The 14,288-nt window shown below is 45.1% G+C and overlaps 1 protein-coding gene across 6 annotated transcripts in view; it reads left to right on the top strand.

The window, feature by feature from the left end:
- The window catches only part of GATAD2A (GATA zinc finger domain containing 2A), a 102,585-nt gene that overhangs the window by 34,487 nt on the left and 53,810 nt on the right, over positions 1–14,288 (top strand). For all 6 annotated transcript variants that reach the window (XM_028126848.2, XM_028126844.2, XM_028126845.2 and 3 more), the window contains exon 2: positions 5,597–5,685. In XM_028126848.2, the coding sequence (XP_027982649.1) occupies positions 5,671–5,685 (15 nt within the window). In that variant the 5' untranslated portion in view covers positions 5,597–5,670. The remainder of the gene's footprint in view (positions 1–5,596; positions 5,686–14,288) is intronic.

Below are 14,288 nucleotides of genomic sequence, written 5' to 3'. Positions count from 1 at the left end.
ATTCCCTAGCCAGCCAGCACATGGAGCAGTATGACCTCTGGGCTTCCTTGTGATGTTTTACTGTTTCCCTGCCTCAGTTTCTTCCTTTCTGATAAGGGTGAACAGGGAACCCCCTCTTTGACACTTGGTGGTGCAGTCGCTAAGAACTTTGCCAGAGAGGGTCTAGGTAACCCCTTTCTTAAGGGGCACTCAGTTTTCATGGAGCAAGTAGACTTTGTGGACTTAGAGGTGGGAAGGTGAAGGGTATTGGGGTTGGGTTTCATCTTGGAGTTTTTTGGCCTAATGTCATGTTTCCAGAACTGGATTAGAGCCAGGGTGGTAAATATTTGGTTACAGACACAGTTGAAGAATTTTTAGATAGCACAAATGTTTGGTGAGTGCAGATGGTGGTAGAAGGAGACCAGAGGTGTGCAGCTTTCATAGGGCCTGGCCTCATATGGGGCCCTTTGGGGGTGCCTTGGAGAGCCCAGGCGTCTTAGTCAGATGACTATGGCCCCAGAGACCCATCCCTATGCAGGCCATGGATGCTGCAACTGGAGTGTATCCACAGAACTGGAGTTCCCCAGACAGCAGCTGGTTTGGGGCCAGTGTTCCTCCCCTGAAGTTTAAAGGGAGCCAACCTCACTTTGCCTGAGCTAGAGAGGATGAAATGTCAACAAAGGACTTCTGTTCCCCAAAGTGCAGTGACTTGATTTCATGTAAATTACTATGGCTACCTTCTTACCAAGTGTGATTTCCCTTAGACTGGGAAGTCATTGTGTTTGGGTGGGTTGTAGATTTGGGGTGGTGTGTGTGTGCATGGGTGTGCATTACACTCAGGTGTGGGGTCAAAGCCAAACCATAACGATTTATCAAGGGAGTGGAAGAGTCTCATACGAATTGGTAATCATGTACTTAAGGGTTACTTGATACTGTTTTAAATGTATGGGTTGGAAATAAAAACAGTAAAAGCTCTCTAACCCAGCCAGTGCAAAACAGTCCAGATGATGTATCAATAAAAAGCAACTGCAGTTTATTTTAGAGAAATGCTCCTAGTTCTGACTGTGCTAAGTGATCTCTGCTTGGTTTCTGCTCCTTTGTGAATTTCACACTATTTGTAGGGAGGGACTGCTGCTGTGGGATCCTCAGATAGGTTCCTTCTCCTTCAGTGTTAAATCATCCCTCCCTGTTCATTCCATAAGTATTTATCAAGCACCTGGTGTGTGTCCAACACTGTTCTAGGTGCTTGAAATAAAATCACGCATCACGCAGACAAGACATCCCTTTCCTTGTGGTGTTTATGTTCTTATTGGGTGAGAAAGTCCATAGACAGTAGCTGCATAATATGGAGTATGCAGAGAGGCCAGGCCTGTGGGAGAGAAGGAGCAGGGTGGGCCTCTGTAAAGGAGACATTTTGAGCCGTGACTTGACAAGGAGAGCCTGGGCTCTTCAAGGAGAGGAGGGGGCATGGACATGGAAGGTCTGCCATCTGGGGGGTGAGAGTTACCAAGGCTGAGGAGCAGGTGTAGTACAAACACTGTAGCAGCTACTGTTAAACCATACAGACATTTCTGAGAAATTGTGTGAAGCTAAATACAAATAGGACATTTACTGACATTTAGGGATTATTATATGGTAGTTATGTTTTCAAAGATCATTTTCAATTGGGGATGCCAGTTGAAGAAGTGATTGTTAAAATGATAAAGTATCTGGGATTTTGTTTAAAACATAAAAAGACCCCAGGGTGGGAGGGTGCCTGGTATGTTGGAGGCATGACCAGGCAGCCAGCATGGCTGCGGCAGGATGAGCAGGTGGGCACCAGGCAGGCCTCTGGGGCCAGGAGATAATAGGGCTTCACTCTGAGCAAACACCAAACATGGTGTGGGCAGTGGAGGTATGAGAAGCTGTTGGACTTCGATGTGTTTGATGGCAGAACCAGTAGGATTTTCTGATCGACTGGATAGTGGGGTAGTCTTATCAAGAGGGCAACTCCAGCTTTTAATCTGAGCAGCTGAAAGGCTGGGTTTGCCATGAACTGAGATGGGGAGAGCCATGGTTGAGTGTGAAAGTGGGATTTTACCTTAAAATTTGTTGCACGTTGCATTCTATCCTTTGATGCAGGGTGTGTGTTGTTATAACACATTAAGATGGCCTTCTTCCTTGCAGGGTTAACTGTTCGGGAGATTGTCGTCCAGTGTGTCTTGTGGTCTTGCAGAGTAAGGGCGCCTGGGTGGCTCAGTTGGTTAAGCAACTGCCTTCGGCTCAGGTCATGATCCTGGAGTCCCGGGATCGAGTCCCACATCGGTCTTCCTGCTCAGCAGGGAGTCTGCTTCTCCCTCTGACCCTCTTCCCTCTCGTGCTTTCTATCTCTCATTCTCTCTCTCTCTCTCAAATAAATAAATAAAATCTTAAAAAAAAAAAGGATATTAGATCTTTGTTGAGAATCAGTTGTCCACAGGTGCATGGGTGTATTCTGTTTATCCATCTTTCCTCTGTCTTTTTCACACTGTCTTGGTTACTGTAGCTTTTTTTTTTTTTAAGAGGGGGAGGGAAGGGCAGAGGGAGAGGGAATCTTAAGCAGTCTCTATGTCTAGTGAGGAGCCCAATGCGGGGCTTGATCTCACAACCCTGAGATCATGACCTGAGCCAGAATCAAGGTGCACCTTGGTTACTGTAGCTTTATGGTAGGTCTTGAAATCAGGTAGAGTAAGTCCTTCAAATTTGTTCCTCTTTTTTTAGTTGTTTTCACTATTCTAGGTCCTTAGCATTTCCATGTAAATTTTAGAGTCAGATTGTTTTTTCTACAAAAAAAAACATTCTGGGAATTTTTTATTGGGTCTGCATTCAATCTGTGGATCAATTTGGGGGGGAGAATTGACACCTCCTGACTCATGGACAAGGCATATCTTCATTTAGGTTTTCTTTCATTTGTCTCAGTGATGTCTTATTGTAGTTCTACTTCATAGGTCTAGAACTTTTTTTTTTTTTTTTTTTTGGTGGGCAGCAAAGCAAAGTTTATTGAGTGATATCAAAGTGATAGCACAAAGCTCCTGAGGAGGGAGAGGACCCAAGAGGGTTGCCCTTAAACATCTTTTTTTTTTTAAAGATTTTATTTATTTATTTGGCAGAGAGAGACACAGTGAGAGAGGGAACACAAGCAGGGGGAGTGGGAGAGGGAGAAGCAGGCTTCCCGCGGAGCAGGGAGCCCAATGGGCTCGATTGCCCTGGGATCGAGCTTAACGACTGAGCCACCCAGGTGCCCCTGAACATCTTTTTTTTTTATTATTATTGTTATGTTAATCACCATGCATTACATCATTAGTTTTTTTTTTTTTAAGATTTTATTTAATTGACAGAGAGAGACAGAGAGAGAGGGAACACAAGCGGGGGGAGTGGGAGAGGGAGAAGCAGACTTCCCACCGAGCAGGGAGCCCGATGCAGGGCTCAATCCCAGGACCCTGGGATCATGACCTGAGCCGAAGGCAGTCGCTTAACCAACTAAGCCACCCAGGCGCCCCTCCATCCTTAGTTTTTGATGTAGTGTTCCATGATTCATTGTTTGTGCATAACACCCAGTGCTCCACGCAGAACGTGCCCTCTTTAATACCCATTACCAGGCTAACCCATCCCCCCACCCCCCTCCCCTCTAGAAGCCTCAGTTTGTTTTTCAGAGTCCATTGTCTCTAATGGTTCGTCTACCTGAACATCTTTTTAAAAATTAAATTTACCCTGGGGCTTCTGGGTGGCTCAGTCGGTTAAGCATCCGACTCTTGATTTTTCCATTCGGGTCATGATATCAGTGTCCTGGAATGGAGCCCCCATGTTGGGCTCCACGCTCAGTGGGGTCTGCTTGAGGATTCTCTCTTGCCTTTCCCTCTGCCCCTCCCCGTGTGTGCGCGCACACGCGCGTTCTTCTTCGAAAATAAATAAGGATTAATTTTTTTTAAAGATTTAAGTATTTCATATTTATGCTATTGTAAATGGATTTTTAAAAATCTGTGTGTGAAAATACTGCTGACTTGGGCGCCTGGGTGGCTCAGTTGTTAAGCGTCTGCCTTCGGCTCAGGTCATGATCCCAGAGTCCTGGGATCGAGTCCCACATCGGGCTCTCTGCTCAGTGGGAAGCCTGCTTCTCCCTCTCCCACTCCCCCTGCTTGTGTTCCAGCTCTCGCTGTCTCTGTCTCTGTCAAATAAATAAATAAAATCTTTAAAAAAAAATACTGCTGACTTCTATTGATCTTGTTATTGAAGAGGGTAGGTATTCAGAAAGCCTTTGCTTCTGGGCTTTCCCCTCCATTGCAGAGTGAGGCCATGGCTCAAGAGATATGAAAGAACGAGGGTTAGCGGTGTCCACTGTGTTTTTTGGCCTGAATGGGGCCAAAAAAAAGTGGTAGAAAGTGCCCTCTTCCCCAGGAACTAGCCCAGATGGTGGCTGCAGCTAGCCCTGGGCCTCCCTGAGGAGGATGCCCTGTGCTCCTCAGTGCCCAAAGGTCTTTCCATAGAGTTCACTGATATTTGCTTATTTTGCAAGTTCTCCTGTGGGTGTGTTTCTTGCTATCCATGAACTGTGAATTGCTGTGAACCCAGTTTAAAAAGAAAGGTTTCATATCAGAGCCAAGCTCCTGGTAGTCATGTGGGCACAAAGAATGACAACAGAGGTGATACTGACAATATTCGGCAAGCTACAACTGACAGCACTGCCTAGCAGTCAGGGATTTGGCTTGTTCTCTAGGTTTAGCCTCTGTGGGTGGAGCCCTGCGTGTCTGATGTCACAAAGGAGGGGAAGTCCTAGGGCCACACTGTCTCTGTGACCTTGGGAGAATTCTGAACATTCTTGATCCTTAATTTTCCTGTCTGTAAAACAGGCAGCTCCTTTCTCCCTGGGCAGTTTTGTAATCCCTGTGGAAATGATCCCAGAGTAAAACTTTGAGTTGCCCTATGAAGGTAAAGTCTGCCAGGGTCCAGGCACATTGCACCCTGAGCTTCTTGAGGGCAAACCCTACAACTGCCTGGAACAGTGGGTGGTTTCCCTGACATCTGTGTGAGGGAGCATGGACCGGGGAGCAAAGAGGTCATGTCTGTAGAGGGAGACCTGGGTGACTTTGGGCAAATTCCTGAATGTTAGACACATCAGATCCCTTATCTGTAAAATGGGGATGATTGCGTAACCCCAAGATTGTCCTGGGGATTCAAAGAGATAGGGAGTTTTAGCATAGTAACTGGAACACGCTACTGAGTATCTATTAAATTCTAGATATTACTATTTCTGTTATTAATGTTATTACTGTTACAACCAAAATGTTGAACCATTTCTGTATATTCAGTATGTCAGCATCTGGCTGCTTATTACCACCTCATATCTCTGTCCATATTGCTGAAGTCAGTGTCTGGGATGCTAGGGTTTATTGGTTAGTACTGTATCGGGTCATAGGTTAGAGAGTGATAGAAATTTATTTCCTCAGCCTGCCCCCCTGTGGAATGTAGCAAAGGCAGAGCTGTGGTTGAAATCTAAAATTTTGCTGTGTAATTCCAGGGGTGGGAGATACTGAAAATTGTCCATATATTCCAGAAACTTTCCTTGGAAACTTAGTGTTTCTTTTTCTGTTGTTTACTTTAGGTTGGTCAGCACGTTGACACAAGTTGCCTTTTGACGTAGCTGCTGCCATGGCCAGCTGGTAGGACCAGCATCCCATGCACAGAAGCCAGGTGAGTGTTTGGGGTCTGATATCTGTGGAATGAAAGCTCTTGATTGACCTGCCCGGTGAGCCTCATTCAGCTCCTTGGACATTTGAGACCGAGCATTGTTTAGAAGCTTACAGCCACCTCCTAGAGGAAATGGAGGGAGGCTGTCACCATGGGATCACCCAGGCCCTGCCTTTTGCTTCCAGGGAGGCCATTTGTTCTCACTTTGTGTCTCAGGGTTCACTCACTTGAAAAGCCCAGGCCTAAATGGGATAAACCTTCCTGGGAGTATCAGGAGCAGAGGATAATCCTGGCCAGATGGCCTTTGCCCTCTGGCCATTTTTGTGATTTCCCAACAGTGACCAAAATGAGTAGAATTTTTTTCTGACCCCACTGTTGGTGGCACAGGGCCTGGCACTGGTGCTTGGAGCTGGTTGCCCTGACCCCCGACTCAAGCCTGTGAGGAAACTGAGCCAACCTCACCCCCTGCTTAGGGTTCTCAAGTGGATTCTCAAGGGCTGTCAGAACCCAGCAGGACAGATCTTGACACCTCAGTGGGGTTTTTGTGTTGTAACCAGCAGGGTCTGGGCAGCCATGTTTTGGCCCAGGACTGTCTATCTGGAGAAGAATGTAGAGCTAAGAGTTAGAACTTGAAGGCAGGTTGGAGACCTCTTGGGTTGTTCAGCTGCTCCTGGGTTGGTCAGCTGCTCCTCTTCCAGGCCAGCCAACAGGTGACTCCTGAGGAGTGCGTGCCCCTTTAACAGCGCCATAGCCACATGGGATGAGAACCAGCCGCCTGGATTTGCCCGCTTCTTGACAAGAGTTGGGATCGGTTTTGTGAGGTTTTGGCTCTTATTTGCATATAGCAAAAAAAAAAAAAAAAGCAAAACACATGAACATGGTCAAGTAATCCTGTTAGTGGGAAAACATTTCCAGAATGTTCTTCTAACAAATAAGCTTTACCAGTGCTTTAAAAAAATGTTTTTTAAAGATTTTATTTATTTGAGAGAGTGAGTGCAACCATGAGTTGGGGGGAGGGACAGAGGGAGAAGCAGATTCCCCGCTGAGCGGGGAGCCTGGCTTTAAAATTTTTTTTCAACAATCAAGATATAATTTGTCTATCATACAGAATTTGTCTACCATACATTTCACCCATTTATAGTATATGATTCAGTGATTTTCTTTCTTTCTTTCTTTCTTTCTTTTTTTTTTTTGGTATATTTAAGAGTCGTGCAACCATCACCTCTGTCTAGTTCCAGAGCACTTATCACCCCAAAAAGAAACTCCATCCTCTGGCGCACCTGGGTGGCTCAGTCATCAAGCGTCTGCCTTTAGCTAAGGTCATGATCCCGGGATCTTGGGATCGAGCCCCGCATTGGGCTCCCTGCTCAGCGGGAAGCCTGCTTCTCCCTCTCCCACTCCCCCTGCTTGTGTTCCCTCTCTCGCTGTCTCTCTCTCTGTCAAATAAATAAATAAAATCTTAAAGAAAAAAAAGAAACTCCATCCTTATTAGCTGTCTCTCCTTAACCCCCTTCTCCCACTAATCTGCTTTCTGTCTCTATGTATTTGCCTGTCCTGGGCATTACATATCAACAGAGTCATACAATATATAACCTTGTGTGTCTGGCTTCTCTCAGCATAGTTTTTGAGGTTCATCCACATTGTAGCATGATTCAGTAATTCATACACTTTTATGGCTGAGTAATAATTCCATTGCATGGATGGACCACTTATTTATCCGGGATAAATTTGGGTGTTTCCACCTTTTGACAATTGTGAATAGTGCTGCTATGAACATCTGTGTACACAATATGTGTGGATGCGTTTTTGGTTCCTTTGGGTATATACCCTAGGAGTGGAATTGCTGAGTCATGTGGTAAGGAACATTTTGAGGACCTGCCAGACTGTTGTCCTGGCAGCTGTACTATTTTACATAGCCCAGCCCTGCCTGAGTCCCCCAGAGGAGAAAGAAGTGACCTAAAGTCTGTGCTGGTTTCCTAGAGCTAGATGAGGTTTGGATCATCAGTGTTGATGATGCTTGATACCTGGTCCTGGTGGCTTGTTATCTGGTGCTGGTGGCATAGTGGGACATCCACAGAGGGTGGGCCTGGCACTTGACTGTTGACAGGCTATCTTTAGACATTAGCATTTAAAAATCAAGGAACTTTACATCTGAAAAAGGTCTTACTTGAACCCTGGCCCAGTGGGGTTAGTGACTGCCCTTGTCTTGCTGCTTAGGTCATTGTCTGAAGGCAGTGGGCTGGCTTAGGGTTCTCTGAGGTTCTGGGATAGGTGCTCCCCCCTCTGCCTGGTTCTTTGTTAACTCCGAAGTAGTAAGTACTTGCTGAATGAATGAATGAATGAATGAATGAATGAAACAAACAAACAAACCTCCTTCTTCCCTGTCACAGGGCAAGCAGGGAAGACACAGCCATAGCATTAGAAGCAGAGAGTCTGGGGGTTTAAAGTCCTGGAAGTCATCCTAAGTGTTCTTTCTGGCCTTGCCTCCCCCACCCAGTATATGAAGGGGCTTGATAGGAAAGGGACAGTCTGTGAACAGTTATGACATGTAATGCTTAATGCTACACAGGCAGAAACACCCTTGAATAATTATTTTTTAAGATTTATAAATATGTCAGCTTGTACTTTTTGTTGTGGGGTATAAGTCACCTCAGCAAATTGATTGATTTGGGGTTTTCTCTGGTTAATACCAGCCCACACCCACTTTTCGTTGTACCATGGCCTGTGGTCAGCTAGGGTCTCCCCATTCCTGCCACCCAGGACTCAGTGGGCACAGAAGAGGAGCAGGGCAGGAGGAAGGCTGGCTCCAGGCGAGTCCTGAGTCACACACACATAGCCCCCACACAGTGCCACACCCTGTACACAGTTGAGGTGTGCACACCTTGGGTCAGACTGCCTGCTTGGGCTAATGGATGTGGCATCTGCCCCTTGAATTTTGCTTGTCAGAAGCCCTGTTTGTTCAAGTACACACTGCTCATGTGCTGAATGACTAGCCTTATGTTGGATGTTAAGGATTAAAAATGGGTGTGACTTGGGGCACCTGGGTGGCTCAGTCATTGAGCGTCTGCCTTCGGCTCAGGTCCTGGGATCGAGTTCTGCATCAGACTCCCTGCTTGGCTGGAAGCCTGCTTCTCCCTCTCCATCTCCTGCTTGTGTTCCCTCTCTCACTGTCTCTCTATCAAATAAATAAATAAAAACCTTAAAAAAAATAAAAGTGGGTGTGACTTTCAGAAAAACAGTTCACAGAGAAAGTGAATGCAGATGGCCCTAACCAAGGTATGGAAGATGTTCAGGTCTTTCTGATACTAAGAATGTTCATTGGAGCTTCCCCAAAACAACATTTCTGACCTTTTGTCCCCAGAGGTGGATACCGATCTGTTGGTGGAAATCAGGCACTGCCATATGTTGCTTTTGGAGGTTCACAACTCCTCAGAGAAAGATTGGCTTACCCTTTGCTCCAGAAATTCCACTTCTAGAAATGTATCACAAAGATACACTGTCAGAAATAAGAATTGTGACAAGGATGTTCATTACGCAATTCTGAAGTAGCAAAGCTGGAAATGACTTAGATGTTTGTCATTTGGGGCTGGAGATGGATGGGGGTGGATCTCCTGGTGGGGTGGCGTCAAGCCCCTGAAGGAAGGAAGGAGGCATGTCCTCATGTCTTGGTGACAGGATTTCTAGGGTGAAATAAGAAGTGGAAAAAACAAGGTGGAGGATAAAGAGATGTAGTACACTTACCTATCCAAGGGAAGGTTGGGGGGGGACATGGATGTATGTGTGTGTGTTTGCTTATACTTTATTTTTAAATATAGGAAATCTAAACCATAAATGAACAACATGGTCATTTCTGGGAGGAGGGCTGGGAGGAGACAGGGTTATCAGGAGCTGTCTCTGGCTTTCTTTTCTATGTAGCACCAGATGGGTGTTTTACATAATTATAAACAAAAGTATGGCAGATGTGAGGAGGGGGGAGAGAAGCAACCCCTAAAAACCAAAAGCAAAAGGAAATGAATATGAATCTAGGTATATGTCAGTTGTGACTCAAGTTGGTGACTTAACGTCTCAGGATTTCCTTCACTAGACTTTTAAACATAGTAGTTAGACTGTAAATGTTTTAGTGCGATATGTCATAAGGGCAAAAACTTCTTTTCAAAAAACTATTTTTAGGAATTATTTTTGGTTTTAGGTTAATAATACCAATAGTCTTACTGTTATATACAGTAGTGCCCCCTTCCCTACAAAGATGCTTGCCAGGACCATCGTGGGATGCCTGAAAATGCAGATAGTATCAAACCCTATATATACTATGATTTTTCCACTTACAAAGTTTAATTTAAAAGTTAGGGATGGTAAGAAATTAACAACAACAACTAATAACAATAGAATTGTTATAGCTATGCTAAAAAGTTGTGTGAATGTGGTCTTTCTCAAAATATCTTAGTACTATACTCACCCTTCTTGTGATGATGTGAGATGATAAAATACCTATGTGATGAGATGAAGTGAGGTGAATGACGTAGGCATTGCAACATAGCATTAGGCTACTTTTGACTTATGTTGGTACTCCAGAGGATCGTCCGCTCCTGGACCGTGATCGACTGCAGATAACTGAAACTGTGGATAAGTGGGGACAACTATATTGTAGAAGAAAACAAGTAGTTAATGTCTTTAAGAGTCAGAATTTTCAGCAACAAAGAAAAATACAAGTATAAAATCAAAGCACTTGAAACATTTTAATTCTTTTTTTTTTTTTAAGATTTTTTTTTGACAGAGAAAGACAGCGAGAGAGAGAGAACACAAGCAGGGGGAGTGGGAGAGGGAGAAGCAGGCTGAGCAGGGAGCCCAATGCGGGGCTTGATCCCAGAACCCTGAGATCATGACCTGAGCTGAAGGCAGACGCTTAACGATTGAGCCACCCAGGCGCCCCAAAACGTTTTAGTTCTAAATCTGCATTGGGAATGTCCTGATTGTGTAAGACTATCAAGGATGGGACAGATGAGTATGAAAAAGAATGGATTCCCAAGTTGGAGCATTAGATGTGTTAAAAATCCACAGGTTCATTTATGTTGGTGCTCAAAGGAAAGGAAGAAACCCGCTGTCCTCTTTAGAAGGTTCTAGGGAACCAATTCATTTTGAAAACTGGTAAATAGAAACTAGCATTTTTTCTTTTTTGTACGGACTGAACTCTCGAGGAACAAAATAGTGGGTGAGAGCAACCTTCTCTCACAGGTCAGTGCTGCCCAACACAACTTCCTGGAACTCTGTATCCTCACTGTCCAATGTGGCACCTGGAATAGTTTGAAGAAATAAATTTTCATTTTATTTAACTTTAGTCTATTTAAATAGCTACATGTGGCTAATGGACAGTGTAGCTATTAACATATTCTGGCTAATTGAAATGATGGGATTATAGGCTTATAAGTTTTTGGACACTTAATGAAATGGTGAATCCAGATAGTGATCCTCCATGGCTGCGTGCCCTCAAGAAGGGTGCGTGTCCTTCTGGAATGATGTGTGCTTGGTTGGGCCTCAAAATCTAGTTTACAGTAAATCAGGGACATGTTGCATTGTACCACAGGGATGCCACCAGCAAACCTGACTGGGAAACAGGATAAATAAACGTATGGTTGAAAGGAAAGGTTGGGGGGGGGGCACCTATAGATTTCAACCAAGTGTGACTGACAAAGATTAAGAAATGCTTATTAAATTGTTAGAGGTCAGCTCATAGGATTGTCGTTTGCTTGTGCTATAGAGATAAATACTGACCAGTTCATTCATAGAATGAATGCTATGTAGGATTTGCTTCACAGGAGCTAGTAGGTGTGGGGTAAGGCCGAGTGTAGAAGACCTGCAACCTGGGTGGTGCATGTGCGCTGTGAGTCATGCTCTTCTTGCTACTTCTGTGGGTATATTCGCAGTTTTCCATAATCAAAGATTTGAAAAATGGGCTTAACCCAGGCCTTCCCTCAGGGAGCCCAGGGCAGGAGAGACAGCTGTTTACAAAAGTGAGGGTGGTGGCCGCTTGTGGTTAGTTTAAATTCAAGCAGAAAACCTTCAAAGATTCTGGAATTGTGAAGTGGCTTGTGGCCTGTCATGTGGAACATCCTCTGATTACAGCATTGTTACTTTCTGTAATAATGATACTCACAGCTACCTTTCACAGAGCCTTCAGAGAGCATTAGTGATAAAGTGGGTAGTATTCCCATTTCACGGGGAGGAAACTGAGGCAAACCAGGCATTCTGGTTTCTACCTGATGCACTGTGATGCACCTTCCTTTCCCTGAGCCTCTGGCCTCCCTCCCCAGTACTTGGAGCTCATTTTACCACTGCATGTGCTTCTTCACTTTAATACTTTGTGATATCCCATACTTAGTTTTCTGACATAATGTGTGTGTGTGTGTGTGTGTATGTGTATGTATACACATGTAAGATACATATATAAAGATTTTATTTTTATTTATTTGACAGAGAGCACAAGCGGGGGAGCAGCAGAGGGAGAGGGAGAAGCAGGCCCACCGAGCAGGGAGCCTGATAGGGGGCTCAATCCCAGGACCCTGAGATCATGACCTGAGCCAAAGGCAGACGCTTAACGACTGAGCCACCCAGGCGCCCCTGACATAATATATTTTTGATTAGAGACCAGTCTTGCTTCATTGGTGTCATCTCTCCATAGTAGCTATACCCAGTCAGGATGGATAAAATAGATGGTTTGATCCTCTGTGTGATCTAGGGATCACTGCAACCCTCCGAGTGGAAGGGACCTCTCACTCCGTGTCTCTCAGCCTGGTGTCCAGTGTCCACTTACCTGCCTCCTTGTGTATCTTCCCAGAGTTTCCTGGGAGGAGGCCTATCATGGGATCCAGTCAGCCCCTGGTTCCTGGTGGAAACTAAGCAGATATTTGGATGAATGAGTAAAACACCTGTGTGACTGAGGCGGGTGGCACATTCCCAGTAGTGTATTAATATAAAACCGTGGTGTGTGTTGTTTTGGTTTTAGGCAGTGTGAAGCCTGTAATGAACCTGACTTAAATCATGTTCTGCTGGTGGTGGTTTGTGTGACCCCAATTGTCTGAGGCCTTGCCCTCTTTCTGCCTTGGCTCCCCATTGCTAAATTGATCTTTGCCCACATGGCCATGCTTCCAGGCATTAGCTCCTTTGCTTGGAGGCAGTTCTTAGTTCCCACTTGTATGGTGGGTTTGTGTGACTTCAGTCGCTGTGGGAACTGGATGGTTGAGTCACAGAACCTAAAATTCACCAGTTTAGCCATTTTATTTTTTTTATTTTATTTATTTATTTTTAAAGATTTTATTTGAGAGAGAGAGAATGGGAGATAGCACGAGAGGGAAGAGGGTCAGAGGGAGAAGCAGACTCCCTGCTGAGCAGGGAGCCTGATGTGGGACTCGATCCCGGGACTCCAGGATCATGACCTGAGCTGAAGGCAGTTGCTTAACCAACTGAGCCACCCAGGCGCCCCAGTTTAGCCATTTTAAAGTTGTTATTTAATACACTCACAATATTGTATGATCATTGTCTCTGTCAAGTTCCAGAATGTTTTTATCCCCAAAAAAAGCCTGTACCCATTAGCAATCACTCCCCACTCCTCCACATCTGTGCCCTTCAGGGCCCTAGCAACCACTAATCTACTTTCTGTCTCCATGGATTTGCCTGTTCTAGGCATTTCATATAAATGGAATCTTTTTTTTTTTTTAAGATTTTATTTATTTATTTGACAGAGACAGACAGCGAGAGAGGGAACACAGGGGGAGTAGGAGAGGGAGAGGGAGAAGCAGGCCTCCTGCAGAGCAGGGAGCTCAATGCAGGGCTCGATCCCAGGACCCTGGGATCATGACCTCAGCCGAAGGCAGACGCTTAACGACTGAGCCACCCAGGCACCCCTAAATGGAATCATTTTTTATTCTGTGTGGCCTTTTTTATCTGCCTTCTCTCACTCAATGTAGTATTTTCACTGTTCATCCACATTGTGACATGAATCAGAACTTCATTCCTTTTTATGAGTGAATAGTATTTCATTGTACGGATATATCACATTTTGTTCATTGTTCATCTGTTGATGGACATTTGAGTTGATTCTATTTGTTGACTATTGTGAATAGTGCTGCTTTTTTTTTAATATTGATTTATTTTACAGGGAGAGACACAGCGAGAGAGGGAACACAAGCAGGGGAGTGGGAGAGGGAGAAGCATGCTCCCCGCTGAGCAGGGAACCCGATGTGGGGCTCGATCCCAGGACCCTGGGATCATGACCTGAGCCGAAGGCAGACGCTTAACGACTGAGCCACCCAGGCGCCCCTGCTGCTTTTTTTTTTAGATTTTATTTATTTATTTGACCGAGACACAGCGAGAGAGGGAACACAAGCAGGGGGAGTGGGAGAGGGAGAAGCAGACTTCCCTGCTGAGCAGGGAGCCCAACGTGGGGCTCAATCCCAGGACCCTGAGATCATGACCTCAGCTGAAGGCAGACGCTTAACGACTGAGCCACCCAGGCGCCCCAGTAGTGCTGCTTTTAACATTTGTGTATAAGTTTTTGTGTGAATACGTTTTCACATCTCTTAGCTTATGTACCTAGCAGTAGAATTGCTGGG

The sequence above is a fragment of the Eumetopias jubatus genome, unplaced genomic scaffold (genome assembly GCF_037043125.1).
Source record: "Eumetopias jubatus isolate StellerSeaLion01/CBP00866 unplaced genomic scaffold, mEumJub1_p1.0 scaffold_1, whole genome shotgun sequence".
Taxonomy (NCBI): Eukaryota; Metazoa; Chordata; class Mammalia; order Carnivora; family Otariidae; genus Eumetopias; species Eumetopias jubatus.
This window is presented reverse-complemented; position numbering and strand designations above follow the sequence as displayed.